This window comes from Macrotis lagotis, chromosome 3, assembly GCF_037893015.1.
Source record: "Macrotis lagotis isolate mMagLag1 chromosome 3, bilby.v1.9.chrom.fasta, whole genome shotgun sequence".
Lineage (NCBI taxonomy): Eukaryota > Metazoa > Chordata > Mammalia > Peramelemorphia > Peramelidae > Macrotis > Macrotis lagotis.
This window is the reverse complement of record NC_133660.1, coordinates 254597138-254617808: the sequence shown is the minus strand read 5'-3', so window position 1 is coordinate 254617808 and position 20671 is coordinate 254597138. Positions and strand designations below refer to the sequence as shown.

The following is a 20671-nucleotide window of genomic DNA, read 5'->3' as shown; positions in this document are numbered from 1 at the left end:
CAAGCCATCAATTTTGGCTTCCAGCACCCCTTTCATGAAATTGGGCAAGTAAATTTATTAGTTATTCTTATTCTTCCTACCAGAGAACCCACAAATAGGAAATGGTGTTGACTCAGGTCACCTTCAAGGATGCTCTGCTTGACTGAAAGATCTGTTCCCTAAATTTCTGTTCCAGTGACTTTGGGATATGTTCTGAAATGAGCAAAGGCCTGCAGAGTCTAGGATTGGGAATTAGAGGGGGAATGTGATGTTTTTAAGATGCTACTAGACCCAAAGCTTCCTATACCTGAAATTCCCATTGATGTCAATAGAATACCCACAGGAGATCAACCATAGGGAGCATCTGAGAACTCTCCCAGCACAGTGCTTTAGATGATAGAGATGCTGTGACTTCAGAGCCTCTCCTCTTCTTAGTTTTTCAATTACCTGGAAACTGTATTTTAAATAAAAAATGTGGAACCTGGATCAGCCTGCAGCCTGGAACTGGAGGGGGTTTTATTCTTTCCTTTCATTAAAAGAGCAGTAGCTTGGTCCAAGTCCTCGAACAGTGCAATCTGTGCTGTCAGTGTCGCAAGACCCACAGTGACATGCAGTTGCCACGGGGTAAGAGTACAAGGAGTCAACTTGCTTGGCACAGCCTGGCAGGTTCACGGTTTCATAGACAAACTCTTTGAAGGTGCATGCTTTCTGAACATTGAGTCTGATCGGGTCTTTATACACCAGGTCCTGGAAAAGATAGGAAGGCAATAAGAGGCTCACCTGATGCTGTCTGTTCCTATTTGTATTTTGCTTTATAGCCTAGGCAAAATGAAACTGAATTGAATCTCCTGCCCTCTAACATTTACCTACTGGAAACCAGTGTGATGTGTTCTGGAAGATCTGCTCCAGGGCACATTAAAGAAGATAGGCTCTGATTACTTCTGGATAGTCCTAGAAATTTTACAGAAATGTAAACTGGTGCTTTGGCCATTCCCTGAAACTACAATCAAAGGACTTATATACTATGACATTTCTAAACTTCTAAAGCAACATTTCAGTGTGTGAGAAAGTTAACAGGGATCAACTAGATGGAGAAGTGGATGGAGTACTGGAATTGGAACCAGGAAGACTCATCTTCCTTAATTCAAATCCAACCTCAGACACTTTCTAGCTATGTGACCTTGGGCAAGGCACTTAACTCTGTTTCAGTTTCTTTTTCTCTTCATTTTTTTTTTTGCTTGGCAATGGGGTTAAGTGGCTTGCCCAAGGCTACACAGCTAGGTAATTATTAAGTGTCTGAGACCAGATTTGAACCCAGGTACTCCTGACTCCAGGACTGGTGCTCTATCCACTGTGCCACCTAGCTGCCCCCGTCTCAGTTTCTTATTTAAAATAGGAACTGGAGAAGGAAATGGCAAACCACTCCAATATCTCTGCTAAGAAAACCTCAAATGGGGAGGGGTCACAAAAAGTTGGACATAATTGAGAATGGCTGAACAACAATGACAATAACAGTCATCATAGGGGCCAAGGCATAGAGCCAGAAGGGACCTTAGAGTCCATTTAGTGAGTTCTTTGTTATACAGATGAGGGAGACTCAGAAAAGTTAGTTTACTAGTTCAAGGTTAATGTGCAGTCAATTCAGCATGAATATAAAAGTACTTGCAACCTGCCAGACTCATAATAAGCAGAGTTGCAATTTGAAAAAGCAACTAGGTGGCATGCAATGTTGAATTTAGAATTAGGAAGAGGAGTTCAAATCTCACCCTAGACTATTAAGTGGCATTTTCATTAACTTTGTCCATTCCCAGAATGCTTTCCCTCTTCGTCTCTGCCTCCTGACTTCTTTTAAAATCTCATCATCTACAGGAAACTTTTCATAATTCCTCTTAATTCTAATCCTTTCTCTTGGTTGACTATTTCCATTTATCCTGTTTATATCATATTTGTACATTAGCTGGTGCATGTTTTCTCCTCCATTAGACTTTGAGCTCCTTGAGAATAGAGACTCCCTTCTATGTATCCTTGTATCTTGGTGTTTGACACATAGCAGATACTTAATTAATGTTTATTCATTTACTAACTCTGGGCAAGTCAGCCTCAGTTTCCTCCTCTCTAAAAAAGGAGCTAATAGTAGCAATACAAGCAGGGCAGTATTAATGGGAGATGATAATAATAATAATAATAATAACACATACCTCCCAGGGTTGTTGTGAGGATAAAATTAGATAAAAGTCTTGGAGAATGTAAAAATGCTATATAAATGCTTTTAATATTATTCAGACTTTCTTGGAATGGATGTGAGAAAGCAAATATCTTAAAGAATAGTAAGATTTTTTTCCCCACAATATTAACTCAAAGATATATTTCTCACAGGTAAAAACATATTGTACCTGTGCCTATTTTGTACAAGATAATATTCCCAAGGACAATATTTTGTTCTACCATCATGCATTCAGAAAAAAATCATAATCTGAGTTATTAACTATTTGCTTATATCAAAATCCATGGGACTCCTTTGCCCTTTGGACATATTTTTCTCTTTCAGTGTGACACACTTTGTAGATTTTCTATTTTTCAAAGTATATAAAAACAGCTTACAGTTGAATTTCTATTTATTTGAACAGGTTATTTAGGGATTTTAAAGATAGTCTTTCTCAGTTCTCCTCTTTGAATAGTCAAAGGCACTGAAATTCAGATATTTGAAGTGGGGTATCTAACTAATGTCATCTAGCTAGAAATTGGAATTTGAACCCAATACCTTTGGGTCTTATCTAGTCTAAGTTCTTTCTACCATACTACCATACTACCATACTACCACCATACTACCATACTGTTTAAAGCAGGCCAGAACATAGCTATGAATCTTACTTGGACATACAGAGAGAACAATTGATTTCCAGGCAGTAGAAAAGACTCTTAAAAGTTTGTTTTTCTTTTGGTAGAGGGTTCGTACTTTGTGGATGATTTACTGTCTGTACTTAGACCTTGTTTGCACATCCTTATAGTGATACTTGAACATGCACCTTTTCAAACCTAAGTCCCTTAATACTAAGAAAGTAAATGTTATTAACCGAAAACAAAGTTTTCAGTGAACATCAATCAACAAAACCCAAAAGAAACTCTTGCAAATACAATAAGAATGTGAGATCTTTGATGGCAGAAGCTAATTGTTCTCTTTGAATGCTAAGCTATAAGCCTTTCTTAGCAAACTTTTGCTAAAATGAATTTGCCTAGATTATTTTTTCAACTGAAAACAGAGACCCTTAATCCCAGAATTTCTCCCTGTTCTATTGCAAGTACTGTGTCATTTGGGGAAGTGGGAAGGGAGGATGTGAGGTTGAGAATGGGGGAGACATGATGGATAATTGACTATAGAATTTGAATTCCCTGAGATCAGAGACTGTACTTCTTATTATTCTTACTTGCATTCTCAGAGTCTAGCGCAGGTTCTTGCGCCCAATAATGGAATTGGACCAAACCTTCAGGACTCCAGTGAAAAAGGCTGGTCATATTCACAACTGAGGACAAATTTCAGGATATTTATTAGCTCTAGTAATGGAGAACTGAAATTAAGGTGTTTTATTTTTCAACGATTCTGCTGTTTTTTGGTTTTGTCTGTAGAAATGTTGTGAGTTGCCATATTGACAAGAATAACTTTGATACCTGTAGCTGATTTTTTTCAGTAGTGTACCTTCCACAGCAGCCTGGGGTTTCTCACTAATATTATCTTTTAATTGTTTAATCCTAGGCAAGTCATATTCCCTCTCTTAAACTTAGTATTCTTTTCTGTAAAATGAATGAGTTTGGGTTACATGCCCTCTAAAAGGGTGACTGCCGAGTGTTGAATTTGGACTCATGAATTGGGTTCAAATCCTATATCATCTGTTTACTAGCTCACTTTGTTTTGAAAGTCATACAACTTCTCTGGGCCTCAACTGCCTCATTTGCAAAATGGGTGAATGGAACTTAATTTGTTGTAGCTGATAGAATTTCTGATTTGATTTATCTAATAGAAGTAAGGAAGTTTGTGGTATAGTAGAAAAAGCATAGGATTTGAATCAGGAAACTGTATTTGGAACCCTAGGATTATTATGAATTATATCACCTTGGGCAATATGCTTCCAGTATCTCAGCTTTCTTTTATTAAAATGAGGGAGTTGAGATAGATTAGATCAAAGGTACCTTTCAGCAAGAAACCTAGGCCCTACAAGAAAATGACTAATGGGAGGGGATGTGACAAGGTAGATAGAGCACTGGACTTGAAGTCAGAAGGGCTTGTGTTCGAATCCTACCTCAGACACTTAATAGCTGTGCAACCCTGGGCAAGTCACCTAACTTCTCTGGAGCTCTGTTTTATCAATTGATAAAATTGACATAATAGTTAGCATTTATATAGTACTTTATGATTTGCAAAATTATTCACATGCATGACCTTATTTTAATTAGTTAATTTGTATTTTTAATGTACTGAATATGTATCAAGTACTTTGCTGAAGATTGGGAATACAAAGAAAAAGATAGTCTTTGATGTCAAGAAACTCATAGTAGGGGCAGCTAGGTGGCGCAGTGGATAGAGTACCGGCCCTGGAGTCAGGAGGACCTGGGTTCAAATCTGACCTCAGACACTTAATAATTACCTAGCTGTGTGATCTTGGGCAAGTTGTTTAACCTCATTGCCTTACAACTAAAAAAACTTGGAAAAGAAAAGAAAAGAAACTCAGCAATTAGACAAACAAAATGTAAGAAAAAATAGGTGAGAGAGAGATTGAGAATAGCAGGTAGGGACCTAGGAAAGGTCTCTTGAAGATGATAGAATTTGTACTGAATTGTGAAAAGAGAGAGTCAGACATAGGAGATAACTGGTATAAAAACATACAGAAAGAAAGGACTGAAATGTTCTTTTTTTTTAGGTCTTTGCAAGATAAATGGGGTTAAGTGGCTTGCCCAAGGCCACACAGCTAGGTAATTATTAAGTGTCTGAGACCAGATTTGAATCCAGGTACGCCTGACTCCAAGGCCGGTGCTTTATCCACTACGCCACCTAGCAGGAAAGCAAATAGGTCAGAATAAGAAAATGTGTGGAGGGGAAAGTAAAATATTTGAAAGTAATATGCTGAAAAAGTAGCAAGAGGCTGGTATATGAAAAAATTTAAATTCCAAGAAAAGGACTTTATATTTATTCCTGAGGGTAATAGGAAACTTTCAGAGTTTTCATGAACCTTGAAATAATCCTGGGAGGTAACTATTGATATTATCCCCATTTTGCAGATAAGAAAACTGAGTTTCAGTGCGATTAAGGATCACAGAATTGGTAAATGTTTCAGACAGGTGCCCCTGACTTGTCCAAGTTCAGCACAGTCTATCACACTAGAGACTTACCATAAAGAGCAAATAAAACAAAATATGCAAAGTACATTGTGTTCATGCTTACTTCTCTCTACATATATTACCTTCTCTGACAGATTAGAAGCTCCCTGAGGGAAGCTTGTTTTGTGTTTGTCTTAGTGTTTCCCAGCTCCGAGCAGTGACTGGCACATGTACAGTATTTAATAAATGATTCTTTGAAACATTTTGCAAACCTTAAAGTGCTACATAAAAACCCCAGCTGTTACTAATAGGTAGCTCATTAATAAAACATGTTTCCTGGGAGAAAAACAATGACATTTCCAAGTGAGAAAGGAGGTGTTCACTTCTCCCTTCTCCGGTTCCCTGCAATCCTTACCCGTGTATGGCAGTAACCGGAACACCAAGTGGTATTGATGCTGATGCAGGATCCACACTCCTCTCTCTCCACTGAAATGGTGATGTTGGTCAGCATGCAACCATTGCACCAAATTGCTTTCCAACAAAAGAAGAGGACATAAAAGCGAGCTGTCTTCATCCTGCTGTGGGGGAAAAAAACCAAAGAGATTGGACTAGATTGGCTCTCAGATTCCTTCCATCTCAAACTATGATCTGTATTTGGATTGCCCAAAAGGCAAAGCTGAATTTATTCCTGGTAGCTGAAATCCAGTAATCCCTTTGAAATATCCCAACAAATTTAGTTTGGGTCTTTAGAAGTCTGAAAATCTATGAATTTTGAAAGTCACCCTCTCTCAAAAACAGACAATAAAAATGTAGCCTCTGAGACTTACCTGTGTTTTTCTGGTCTATCAGGATGATTTGGAAGAAAAAAATTTGTAGACAGAATAAAGTCACAGCTCACCTTTTATACAAAATCAGGTGTAATTTATACCTTGGGGATTTGCAGAGAATTAATCTGACCAGCCCTGGCTCAGGGCTTGCCAAAAGAGGGTAAATGTTTAGATAGACAGTGAGATCAAATTGGGTTAGGACTGTCTAAGACTAGAAATCATCATGTTACCAGAAATGTTCATTTTGCAAAACCTTGACACCCTTCCCCAATCCTTATTTTCCAAATCCCTTTACCTTGTCAGTTTACTCATAACTGACTCATTTGCTTCAGTTTCTTTAATCTAAGTAATTAAAAAATAACAGTTGACATTTCTAGAACTAAAGTTTGCAAAGCATTTGGTTTTTACAACTGCTCTGTGAAGTAGATACTTGCTTGTATTTTAAGCCTTGTTTTTATAGTTAAGGAAACTGAGGCTCAGAGAAGTTAAGTGGTTACTAGAAAGGGGTAGGAGTGGGGGTCACCTAGCTTGTAACTGACATGGGTGGTTCTTTATAGAAATCTTAAACTTTAGATAGTGTAGCCCAAGTTTTCTGACTCTTTAAGTTCAATGCTCTTAGCATACATCACCAATGCTCTTCCTCTCCCTTCTTCCCAATTTCTTTCCTCTTCTTCCTTCCTTCTTCCCTCCCTCCCTTCCTTCCTTCCTTCCTTCCTTCCTTCCTTCCTTCCTTCCTTCCTTCCTTCCTTCCTTCCTTCTTTTCCTCCTTCCTTCCTCTCTTCTCCCCCTCCCATTCCAATTTCCTTCCTTCCTTCCTCCCTCTTTCTTCATTCTTTTTGTTCCTTTATCCCTTTGTTTCATTGTCCTTCCTTCCTTCCTTCCTTCCTTCCTTCCTTCCTTCCTTCCTTCCTTCCTTCCTTCCTTCCTTCCTTCCTTCCTTCCTTCCTTCCTTCCTTCTTTCCTTCCTTCCTACCCATTATTTGCCATACACTGTACTAGGACCTAAGGACACAAAGACAAAACACACACACACACACACACACACACACACACACACCCCAAATACAAAACTAGCCCATGTGATATCAAGAAGGGGTTGTTGTATAGGTGGTAACAGATGTATTGAGCTCAGAAGGAGCAAGGCATTCTATTCAGCACAGATGAGGAAGAACAACATTCCAGACATGAAGGATAGAGATATAAAAATATTGTGAAGGTAGATTTGAGAAGACTTGACAACAGCTTGGATGAGGAGAGAGAGGGAAATTTGATGTACAACTAGCTTCTTGATCTATTGAAGAGATAGGTCAGCTTTATGTGGATAATAAGCTATCCCCTGAGCACAATGAAATGGCATTGTGGCATCAAAATGACATTTTGAATGTCATAAAATTTCTGAGTTTTCAGAAATTAGCAAACCTCTGTCTATGTCGGTGTTTTATGTTTAAAGTAAAAGATGATCAATGAAATAAAATCTTTTAATCTAGGACATGAAAACCAAAGAGAACAGAAGTTTCTAATTTCTAATTTTCCTGAGCTGACCTAGGAGAGAAAGCTTTGTGTTCTCAACTTATAATTTTATTTTTAATTTCTGAAATAAAAAAGCATTTCCACAACCTAGATAAAAAATTAATTCACATGAAACTGTAAATCTACCTTGCACATCTTGCTATTCCTTTCAAATACACAACAAAATTATCATTTAAATTTCTTTTTTTTCCTCTTCCTTTCCTTCCCACTGTTGAAATGGCTATCATTAGACCTGACTCCAGTGCTTTATCTAGTATGGAGAATAGCTTCTTGACTGAAGTCACTTGCAGATAGAATCTAAAAAAAGAATAACAATGACATTCAATAAAATGATCTTTGAGATCGTTCATTCCAAATTTCATCTTAAACCTAGGCCTATAGGAGTGAAAGGATTTGGATAAAATTACACAGGATTTGCATATGATCACACAGGATTTGGACAAGGTCCTTCAGAAAAGATGGGAATGAATTTAGGACTGAAAACCAGGTTTCCTGACTCCACTTCTAATGCTTTTTAATTTCTCCTTTCATAATTTATCTTTTCAATAATGTAATGACTATTTTAATAATTATAAGGAAGAAGGTCCCATATAGAACAATGGAAATTATGTGGTCTTATTGGTATGAAATGCTTTCTGATCCATATATCTGAGTCTTCTGTTTTGATTTGGTGTCCTTCAGATAAGAACATGGCTTTAGGTGTTCTTGAAAGAGAAGGACAGAGTGGACTTTTGTATATCTGTGCCTTCATTTATGTGTGAATGGCTTTCAAGAACAGCCCAATGTCAGCTCCTATTTGCCATGTCATTTGAGCATCATATCCATTTAATGCCAGAGCAAGGGCACTGTGGGAGACAGCTGTGATTTTGACATTTCCTATTTTCTTTCCCCATAGGCAAGTGCTGTTCCAGCCAGTCTGTACCTCTTGAGATTCCCCTTATAGATATTATGTCTCCAGCCTTCTGGCCTGGGAACAGGCTGATCCCTAGGTCTGGAATTCTCTCCTTCCTTACCTCTCTCTCTCTCTCTCTCTCTCTCTCTCTGGTACTTAAGGTCAGCTCAAGTGACACCTCCTCCATGAAGCCTTTTTTATCTAGCCCAATTATTAATGGTATTTTTCTTTGTATATGTTTTGTGATTGCTTATCTGTGGAAATATTTTTTTCTTCCAATAGAATGTAGGGAAGATTTGCTTTATTTTTATTTTGTCTGTCTTTTTATTTACAGTGTCTAACACAATGCCAGACTCACAGTAAATGTTAAAAAAAATGCTTGTTGGATTTAATTCAGTAGTGTGTCACATGATATAGATCATAGATTCAAGCCTAGGAAGGACATCAGCAGATTTAGTTCAACCTCCTCTGTTTTAAAAATAAAGAAATTGGGATTCAAAGAGTTTAAGTGACTTGCCCAAGGTAGTAAGTGTTAGAGACAAGATGTGGTCACATGCCTTCTGACCCAAAAGCCATTGTCCTTTGCATGATGCCATTCTGTTTCAGCAGGGTCCTGATAACCATATTGTGATCTAGACAATTGATTTCTAATACCATCGAGGGCTGATTATTCCCCTTAGTTTACAGAATTTGCAATGGCTCCATCTAGTAATATATACTGAGGTCAAACAGTCCCTTGTTTCCCCTGTTAATTGTCCCCAACTTCTTCATTAATTCCTCAGGACACTAGATCAAGGCAACAAAAGTTTGACCTACCTGGATTCCCATGCCTGACCTGCTCTGCCTCTTGCTAGATCTTCTCCAGAGAGAAAGCAAAATGAAAGGTATCAGAGAGGCAATACAAGTCCATCTGGATTCCATTTCTAGACTATTTAAGAGTTTGACCATATTAAATTATTAATAACTATATGTCTGGATAGCTTGGTCCATATCTTTATTTTCTCATGTTTTTCCTTCTATCAATTCTTCAAGAAGGGGAATGTGAATATCATTAAAACTATTTTGTAAATGTAGGAACTGAGATGAAATGACATTCCCCTTATTCACACAGTGGTTACAAGACAGAATCAGGACTGAAACTAAAGCAGACTCTCAAGTTAGCCAATATTCTATCAAATAGACCTCCTTTTAAATTATACTTCTACGTATCTACAATAAAAAGATATCTGACGCTCACGATGATGAGTCTGATGTGTTCTAAGATCTCAAATCATTTATTACAAATGAATTCATTGTATAGTTTGATTTGGGTTTAAAATGCATCTTATTATTTTATAATTGTCTGAATATGTTCATCTGCATAGTATTTCCCAGATGTTAAGTAAGGGGATTAGATTCAGTTTGTGTAGATATCCTTTAAATTAGAGCATCACCTCTATGTATATTATAACACTTAATTTTTTTACAACTAGATTATTAGAGATTATTTTAACTGTGGAGAGACAATGTGACCTATTGACTTGGAGTAAGGTTCAATTTGGTTTTGGATTGAGAAAGATCTAAATTTAGACCCAATAATCATACATACATACATACATACATACATACATACAGGGACAGTTAAGTGGCCCAGTGGGTAGAGTACAATGCCTACAATCAGGAAAACTCATTTTCTTGAGTTCAAATTTGGCCTCAGACAGTTATTAGCTGCATGATCCTGAGCAAGTCACTTACTTGTTAGCCTTAGTTTCTCACTTATGAAATGAACTGGAGAAGGAAATGGAAAATTGCTTCAAAATCTTTGCCAAGAAAATCTCACATGTGGTTGAGAAGAGTTGAAAATGACTGGAATGACTGAAAAAAAATAGCAAATGCATATAATCCTTGCTTTGGTGGCTGATGAACATTGGAGTTTTGAGCTACAGTAAGATTTAAGATTATCAGATGTCCTCACTATGTCTAACATCAATATAATAGGAGGCCATGAAGCTGCCTAAGAAAGGGAAAACTGGCCCAGACTGTAAATGAACCAGCTCAAAGCCCCCTATGATGATCAATAGACAAATCAAGTTTGGAGTAGTTACTCTATTTCCTTTAGACTTTGCAGTACAGGAAGACCCAGCTTCTCCCTCTCCTTTCCTACCCCCTAACCGCCCCCCCATCAAGAATTGTTTCCAATACAGTTCTATTCAATACATTTTTATTTAATATTTGTAAACTTTTATTTAATATTTACAATGCACTTGACACTGTTAAGGGTAAGAGGTATAGGGGCCTCTAGGTGGTGCAGTGGATTGAGCACTGGCCCTGGAGTCAGAAGGACCTGATTTCAAACCTCATACACTTCATAATTTCCTAGTTGTGTGATCTTGGGCAAGTCATTTAACCCCGTTGCCTTAAATAAATACAATTAAAAAAAAGAGTAAGAGGTTTGAATAAAAACAGAACAGCTCCTGTCTCAAGGTGCTTCCATTCTACTGGAGGGATGCAACCTTCATACAAGTGGGTAAATATGAATCCCCTTCAAAGTAATATAATTTCAAGTAGGCATGAACAATGGGATAGATAAGGGACTATCTTTTATAGAAGGTGGTATCTAATCTGTGTTTAGAATTCCTGGAAGCAGTATTGTCATTGTATACATGAGTAACAATTTTGTATGTTCAGAATTAAAAGAATAAAACTAAGCATATTTTAATGTAATGTTTTCCTGGGGGTTAAATGAATTTCTACCAATAGCATGTCTAGGTATACCTTTGGGGATTTGCCAAATATAAATCATTCTTGGGATAATTATACATTTAGGATTGGAGAGTACTTTCAAAGTCATCAAGTATATCCCCCTTGTTTTAAATAAATTGAACATCACATAATTGAGGGAAAATAATTTGCATTGTATCAACAGTGGAGTAGAGATCTGGGATTTGAACTCTGGTCCTCTCTCTGCTAATAAAGTGTCCTTTCCACTAACAGCATAGCAATGTGCTGTTCAATGATGGGGAATGTATGCATGATACTTTTCAGCTTAGCCTGTACTACAAGCAGTTTTTCTATCACTTTTTTAAAGCTAGACAATCACCTGAACAACAAATCCAGCTCTAATTCGTAGTGTTTGCTTAAAATTTAATGACCGAATCTTTTGAGACAGAATGAGCTTACTCTAGTTCACGTCTGAGAACAAAGAGCATGTGTTTGTAATGTGACTCCTATATGCCAATTTAGATATTCAAAAGAGCTAAATCATTCAGAGGCCTCAGCTCAAGTATAACCCATAGCAGTGTGATTTCTCTAGGATCCAGGAAGTCAAGGGTTTTTTAGGCTATGCTGCTCTAATTGCAATATTAACACTTTCTCTCTCAAACAAATATAAGGCTCATTATGCTAATTAGTAAATATGCTTTCCTTAGGTCAAAAACATTTATGTCAAATCTGAATTATTTCTCCTGGTATTCAAGGCCCTATAGAGTCCAATCTCTGCTTCTTTACTCAAGCGCCTTTCCCATAATTTGCTTACATGAATCCTCACACTTCGGCATCCCTTCCCCAAGACTCTTATGCTTGTTCATTTCCCCCTCTGCCTATCAGAAAATAATGTATTAAAAACCATCCCTATCTTGGGAAACTTTCCCTGAATATCTCTAATTGATAGTAATCACTTTTTTCCTTAGGTCTCCTGGACCACAATGTTAGCTTTCTGACATAGTAGACCTTACTTATGATAACACCAAGAATCAGAGATATTTAGGTTTAGGCATCAACAACCATATTAGGTTGCTTCCACTGGAAATCTATTCTCTCTCTTATTCTCTTATTCTGTCTGTGTCTGTGTCTGTGTCTGTCTGTGTGTCTGTGTCTGTCTGTCTGTGTCTGTCTGTCTGTCTGTCTGTCTCTCTATATATATATATATATATATATATATAATTCCATCTTTAATATCCTGTCTCTGTAATTAGACTGAATGCTCCTAGAAGAAATGAGTGCTGTGCATTCTCCTTATTCCACCAAGCTCCTACCAGTACCTCATACTTAATAGACTCTGAAGAAATATTTCTCAATGATTAAAATGTGTCATTTGCCTCCATAAGTATACATAAAACATTATTGGGTGTGTCTATGTGTGTTGGCATACCTTCAGGGAGGATTACCATTGGCACTTGAGCAAAAGACACATCTTCATTTCCCATGACCTTCATTCAGCTTTAGCTATACTCAATTATTAGTTAGACTCTTGATCTCACCATCACCTATAACCACTTGATCCAGAGTTCTGGAATTCCTCTTTCATACCATAACTTTTGCCTCACCACTCCAAAACTATTTTTTATTTTCATGATGACCTTAAATTATCCCTATCCTTATAGCATATCCCTCCAACTCTGGCATCCCTTCAATTTCTGGCTTCCATTCCCTTGAATAGAGGAAGGGTCAATGATAATGTTTCCTCCTCCCCAAACAGTCCAGGCACATCTAGCCCATGCCTAAAGTCTGTGTCCGTTTTTAGTATATTGGACCTTATCTTATTTTTAACCCATCACTTCCTTGGAATTGGTAGGATTCCTTTAAAATGAATGGGCTCTTTGCTCTGAGATCTCTGGAGGCAGGAAGAAGGTTGCTAATAAGCTCCAAGTGTCTAAGCCATCACAACAGATGAAGAGTGAGTTGATGATAAATATTTTGCGTGTCTAGCAATATCTTCAAGATATTTAACCCTGTAGTCATTATCAATTTAATTGAGACTCAATCAACGAACAACTTGAAAATACCGTTGGAAGCGCATCTCAAGAGAACCCAGTAATTAGCAGCTGTCTTCACTCTGAGCTCTTCAGTTGACAGTCGGTTTTCCTTTGACCAAGTCATTTTTCAGCTGAGTGATCATCCCAGAGGACATAGCTTCCCTGTGGTTTTGCTGTGACACCCGTGCTTTTGCCTGCCATAGTAAGACCACCTCAGCTTTTGCTCTTTCAGAAAAGTTACCATATTAATTTAAGAGCCGTTTCTGTCCCAATTATTGAATAGACATTCAAAAGATCTGAGAATTTGTCTGGAAAACAACCTTGTTGTTCCTCCCTTCTCTGTTAAGTTAGTTGATATGTAAGTGCTTCCATTGGCATAACATTTTTCCTTATCTTTTTCCTCTGAAATTCATGCTCTGATTTTGGCAGTGGTGAGATAGATTATTACTCAAAAGGTGATTCATCACTCAAAGCTTTGAAGGAAGCTCAGAGGTCATCTAATACTTCTATCATAGAATTATACCCTCAGAGGTCAATTAGTCAGAGTATCATGGGATTATAGTTCGAGAGCTGCCAGTGAGCATATATTTATTATGTACCTTTTGTGTGCTGAGCACTGTTCGAGATGAGAGGAACAAAGACAATGGCAAAAAAAAGGATAGTTCCTAATCTTAAAGAATATATAGTCTAATGGGGGAGATACTTTGGAATTCCTAGATACATAAAGATATATCCATCTAATCCAGGAGTTTTTATCCTGGTGTCTATAGGTCTATAAGGGATTAATGGATAGATTTTTAGGGGCAGAGCTTTGAATCTGGATTACTATTTTGTTCAATTATTTCTGAGAAGGGTTCAGAGGGATTGGCAAAAGGATGTGGCAAAAGGACAAGAAAGACAGAGACAATGTCGGAGTCAGAGAGAGAGGAAAGAATTTTGCCTAAACCTTTTTATTTGACAGATGAGGAAAGTATTACCATGGAAGTTAAGTGACTTGACTAAGGTAACACAAGTAGTAAGAATCATTGGGGGCATAGGGACGGCTAGGTGGCTCAGTGGATAAAGCACCGGCCCTGGAGTCAGGAGTACCTGAGTTCAAATCCGGTCTCAGACACTTAATAATTACCTGGCTGTGAGGTCTTGGGCAAGCCACTTAACCCCATTGCCTAGCAACACCCCCCCCCCAAAAGAAAAGAATCATTGGGGGCAGGGGGGATTGGAACCCAGATGCTTTCATCTCAGACCTACCAATTTTTCCATTATAACAAAGCTTAGTGAAATAACTTGCTAAAGTCCCTAAAGTTATAAGTGGAAGCACCAAGGACTTGAACATAGTTTCTCTAATCCCTTTGTATTGCAACACTGTTTACATTTATTTATCTTGTGGCATTAGTAGTGTTTAGAGGAAATACTTGTAAGTTATAGTCTAATTTTGCATCATGGTTCATGTGTGTGTGTGTGTGTGTGTGTTTATGCATGCATGTGTTTTCTATGGGGAAATAGAACCTCATGCTATTGGCTATATATATATATATATGATTTATATATATATTATATATATATATATATGATTTGTGTTAAGATTGAGAATATGATGCTTTGTTGTATGAATCCCAATAATTCCAGAAAAGTTTGGAAAGGTGATAATCATACTTCTAACTAAACATTCCCTCTTATAATTAATATCCCTCTTTGGGATGACTTTTGTATCAGAACAAAGTATTCTTTCCTTTTCCATTAGATGCAGCAAGTATTTATTAAGCATCTACTATGTGTAGAGTTTCATTTTTTTGCAAGGCAATGGGGTTAAGTGACTTGCCCAAGGTCACACAGCTAGGTAATTATTAAGTGTCTGAGGCCGGATTTGAACTCAGGTCCTCCTGACTCCAGAACCGGTGCTGTATCCACTGTGCCATCTAGCTGCTCCCTTCAAAATATTCTTGAAAAAGACTGGCTATGTACGTTTAGAGAGCAAGGACAAGGGCTAATCATTGGTATCCCTGAGATGTTAAGAAGTCCCCCACTCATTGGTGGAAATTCTGTGGGAGGACATACCTAAGAGTCCCTAAGTATGAGCAGGTGTGATATGGTTTGTGATTTGCATCTCAGAAGGAAATGATCATAGGAACATTGGAATATGTGCCAGGCATCTTACTTGGAGATACAAAAAGTAATTAAAAAGGCCTTTTCATAAGCTGCTTCTAATTCCTTCTTGGATCAACCAGTCTTCAAACACTGATGTTAAGTAAGAAGAGGCAGAGTGGTGAATTGAATGGGAAGATAGCATTTGAGCCAAGAAGGTTTGAGTTCCAATCCTTCTTTGGCCAAATTCTGCACACTGTGACCTTGAGCAAGTTCATTTAAATTCTCAGTGCTCTGGGTGGATTTCTAAGATTGTGCTTCACAGATTGGGTACCAACATCAAAGAAATTTCTTATCCAAAAATTCCTACAATGAAATTTTTCAGTTGTAATCTTGCTTAAAAAGGACTTACAGTCTGTCATAAAATGAGAGTTGGAAAGGTCTTTAGAAAGCCAACCTCTTTAGGTACAAATGAGAAAACTGGGGCCTGGAGAAGGTGTCATTTATTGTTTACAAGGTTGAACCAGCTCATCAATGCTGGTACCACTCCACTGATATATTTCTCAACCTCTCTTTATCTTAAATGATTCTGCCTTCAGGCAAAAAATCACCTTGTGACTAATTTTTGGAGATAAAACTCTCCACATTGTGGCACCATGCATTGTGTCACCGGTCCAATATGTGCTTCCCTAACTTGGGTTCTCGTGCCAGAGCCAAAGGTCCCATCTCCACAATCTAATGAAGCACTGGAATAAGGCTTACTGGAAAACTACAGTCAAATTCTTAGCCCCAGATCTGAGCCCCAGAGAAATCCAAGGAAAGGTCAACTGACCCCACTCCCTATTTAAGAACTGTGTTCTATAAATGCCTTTTTTTTTTACCTTCATGTTATAACAATTTACCACCACTTTCTGGACAGAATTCTCTCTTGTGACTAAGAAAATAATGTAAGCAAAAACAGTTATAGAAACTACATCTCAAATGCATGTAATATTCTATCCTAATAGTCTCTCATTTTTCCTGTTATTTTCTGTTATTCTCTTTCTAAGACATTAATTAAAGTTTTCATTTTATTTAGCTCCTTTTCCTGTTCTTTTGATTTATATTGTTTTGGCATACAATAAGAATTTAATAAATGGTTTCCCCTCACCCATTGTGACTATTTCCAATTTACCCTACAGAGGCTTGTTTGAAATATCCCTTTGCTTATTGTCTTACCTATTAGAGTGAGAGCTCCTTGAAGGCAGATACTATCTTTTAGCTCATTTTGTATCCCCAGGACTTAATACAGTGCCTAGCATATAGTAGAAGTTTAAAAAATTTTACTGACTATTCATATTGTCATGGATTTAGGATTAGAGAAAAATGCAGAGGGTTTTTATTCTCTTTGCAGATGGGGAGCAAGGACCATGAAGATTAAAGTGACTTGTCTAATGTCACATTTAAAAGGTCAGTAGAGCAATTTGAACTCAGATCCTCTGAATTAGGAGTCAGTAGGGGCAGCTAGGTAGCTCAGTGGATAAAGCACTGGCCCTGGAATCAGGAGGACCTGGGTTCAAACTTGACTTCAGACACATAATTACCCAGTTGTGTGACCTTGGGCAAGTCACTTAATCCCATTGCCTTGTTTAAAAAAAAAAACCAAAAACCTAAAAAAAAGTGCTCTTCTTAACTTCTTAATTTTTTTCCCTTGAGGTTTGAGTTCAGCTCCTACCAGTTATACATAAAACACATATCATGGTTAACTCATTCATTGAGGGAACTGGGTGGTGCAATGGATAGAACTCCTTCCTTGGAGTCAGGAACATCTGAATTTAAATCTCATTTCAACTTGTTAATACTTACATGATCCACAACAAGTCATTTAACCTCTGTCTACTTCACTTTATATACCTTGAAAATGGTGTTAATAAATTAGCACTACCTCAGAGGACCAATTGAAATTTTATTTGTAAAGTGGTTAACACAATATCTGGCTCATAATAGACACAATATATTCTCCCTCCCCTCCTTTCCTCCCTCCCTCCTTTATTTCCTCCCTCCCTCCTTTCCTTCTTCCTTCCTTCCTTCTTTCCTTCATCCCTCCCTCCCCCTCTTTTCCTCCATCCTTCCCTTCCTTCCTTCCTTCCTTTCTTCCCCCTTCCATTTCTCCACAAAGACTGCTGCTTTGGATTGTTTTATATATATGGATCTTTGTTTCTGTCCTCGATTTCTTGGGGGTATATCTCCAGTAATGAGATTCCTCCCCAGCCTCTATTTTGAAGCAGGTTTGTATGAAGGCTTTACTGAACTATCCTGGCACAAAGAACTGGATTTATCCTCAGAAGACCTTTCAATCCCAACTTTGCTACTTACTAGATGATTCTTTAGCTCCTCAGGTGAGGAAGAATCCCATGGAAGCACTCTGAGGATGCTTATGTGATTCAGCACTTTACCATCTTTATGACTACACATTAGCCTGGTCTGCTTGACTACATAAATTTCTCAGTGTCAGATGCAACTTTTCTTTTTGACAAGATGAATAGGATTCCAGAAAATTTTCTGCGTCCACATCTGTCAACCTCACAAAATGTATGATCATAATTGAAAGCCTCACTGTGTGACCCATTACCCATTTTTGCTGCAAATCAAAGATTCACATTTTTTCCTTATTACCTCTATCTGTTGGATATGTAATTTCAAACTCATATATTGATTTCTTTACTTTTTTTGCCTCTAATGTTTTAAGGGTAACTAGAGGTGAGGTTAAGGGCATGGCATTATTGTGGAAAGATGATACTGGTTCAGAAGAATTCTGTTGGATTCCTCATTCCTGTTCATTCTGTTAAAGCTGAAGAAATTCTTTTCTTAAAAATTGGTTTTTGACATTGGATCAGTATTTTAATACAAAATTATCATAATCAATAAAACCAAGCTCTCTAGTACTGAATGCCTCAATTCTTTCATGCCTTCAGATATATAGGACCAGAAGGAAGAGAAGTCATACTTTTTGCTCCCTACCTACTTCCATTTCACAACTATTTCTCTTCTACTATCCCCCAACAATTTGTCCTCCTTTGAGTTTCATTCTATGCATCCATATCACTCTATCCCAATCTTTTCCCTCCCATTCTATTTCCTATCTCCCCTCACTCTTTCTCCTTCTACTTGAGAATTTAACATCTAAGCACAGTCTTCCTTTCCACTTAATTTCTGCCTTTATATTTGAGGATTTTAATTCATGTGTTGATGTTCCTTCAATTGGCCTTCCAGGTGACAAACTGCCTCAACTCCCTTGACTTCAACCTCTTTCCCCTTCAATCATACAACCATAATCATAGCCTTGCTCTCATCAACATAAATAGTAATAACTACTTGACTTTTATGATGTGGAGTTCTGACATTTCTCCCTTCGAACATGATCTCTAATGTTTGTTTCACAACTTCTTCATCTATTTTTCACCATCATGATTTCCCAGTGATTCTTACCCTCCTATTGACAGCACAGTCTATTACCCTACTCCTTCCTCATTCTCTTTTCTATTCGATCTTGAGCCCATGGTTACTCCAACATCCACTGCTATCAAATCTTTTGTCCTCTTGACCCATCATTGATCCTAGATTACTTCTACCAATTACTTTTTCTCTCCCTACTCATGTTGCCAAAGGCATTAGAAGAAATCATATAACTGTACTAACTACATTCACTACAAATTTATATAATTACAACTGGTCCCTCACTGCTGCATGGCAATTCTTTTATTCTTCCTTGATTGAATCCCTATCGGTTTTCCCTATTGTCTTTTCCACATCTCCTCTTCTCTAATCAAGCAACCTAAACCCCCTTATTCTCCCTTCTGAAGAAAAATCTTGATTTGACATGAATTACCTTTCCTTCACAATTCTATACCCCAAATTCTTAACATTTTATTCATTTTCACAAAAAAAAGTAAAAAAAAATTATATTCATTTTCTTTTCCTTTGATCTAAGGTCTGAGAAAGAGATTACCATTCTTTTTTTTTTGTTTTTTTTTTGCAAGGCAATGGGGATAAGTGGCTTGTCCGAGGCCACACAGCTAGGTAATTATAAAGTATCTGAGGCCACATTTGAACTCAGGCATTCCTGACTCCAGGGCCCATGCTCTATCCACTGGGCCACCTTAGCTGTCCCACCATTCTTCTTGTGCCCTTAGTCACATTTCCCCCTATTCCTCCACATTTTCCCTTCAACCATCCATTATCTTTCTCTTTAATTGTCAAACTTTCTTTATCTCTTCACTCCTTCCTTGTTTCCTTCCTTTCCTTTTCCATCTCCTTTCATTGATTTTGATCTAGGCTTTATCCACTAAATGTGAATGTCCCCTAGATCTCTGTCATAGGTCCTCTTTTCTTTTGCCTTTATATTCCCTTACTTAGGGATCTTAGCAGTTGTCACTGGTTCAGTTATTTATGATTATATGTCAATGATTCCCAGATCTATTTATTTTATCACTAAATCTTTCCTGAACTCCATACAGAACTACATCACAAGTGTTTTTCCTTTTTTTTTTGTAAATCTTGAATTAGCATCTCAAACTCACTGTGTCCAAAACCAAACTCAATATTTTCCCCACAAACTTTCCTTTTCCCAACTTCCCTATTGCTCTCTGAGGGACCATTATATTCCCAGATGCTCATCTCACTCATCCCACATGTCCAATCTGTCACCACATCTTGTCATTTCTACCTTTACAACATTCCTTATATATATATATACCATCTATCTATTTACACTGCTACCACCATAGTTCAGATCCTTATCACTTGATTTGGAAATAGTCTTCTAAATGGTTTCCGTCCTTCAAAGCTGTCTTTCATCAATGCGGTCATACCTTTCATTCAGCTACCAAAGTGATTGGTCCTTATCATTTGTTCATGTCACTTTTCCACTCAATAAAATACAATGGTTCCCTATTACTTTTGGGATCAAATAAAATGCTCATCCAAATCTGACAACTTCTTGCCTTTCTTTCTTTGAATACTTTACTGTTCTCCCTGCCCTTTACAATCCAGTTATGTAGCCTACTTGCTAAGCTCACACATGAAGCTCCATCTCCTTTCTTTATGCCTATATAGTGGATGTACCTCATGCTTAGGATTCCCTCTGGGCTCAAATCTCTTGGTTTTCCTTGCTTCACTCAGTATTTAGTGCCTTCCACTATGTCCTTCCCTTTTTATCTTGTATGTACCTAGTTATTTATTTATTATTTCCATCTCTAGAATGTCACCTCCTTGAAGATAATATTATTTTTTGCTTTTGTATCTGAGTCCTTAGCATGATGCCTTAGCATATAAGAATC

The 20671-nt window shown here is 37.5% G+C and overlaps 1 protein-coding gene across 1 annotated transcript; it reads right to left on the bottom strand.

Annotated features, from left to right (window-relative positions):
* Window positions 1-495: 495 nt before the first annotated feature.
* FSHB (follicle stimulating hormone subunit beta) lies at window positions 496-5863 on the bottom strand. The gene is made up of 2 exons (XM_074227575.1): window positions 5705-5863; window positions 496-726 (listed from the first exon to the last, which is right to left on the bottom strand). The coding sequence occupies exons 1-2, from the start codon at window positions 5861-5863 to the stop codon at window positions 496-498; spliced, it is 390 nt and encodes a 129-aa protein (XP_074083676.1).
* Between the last annotated feature and the right edge of the window lie 14808 nt (window positions 5864-20671).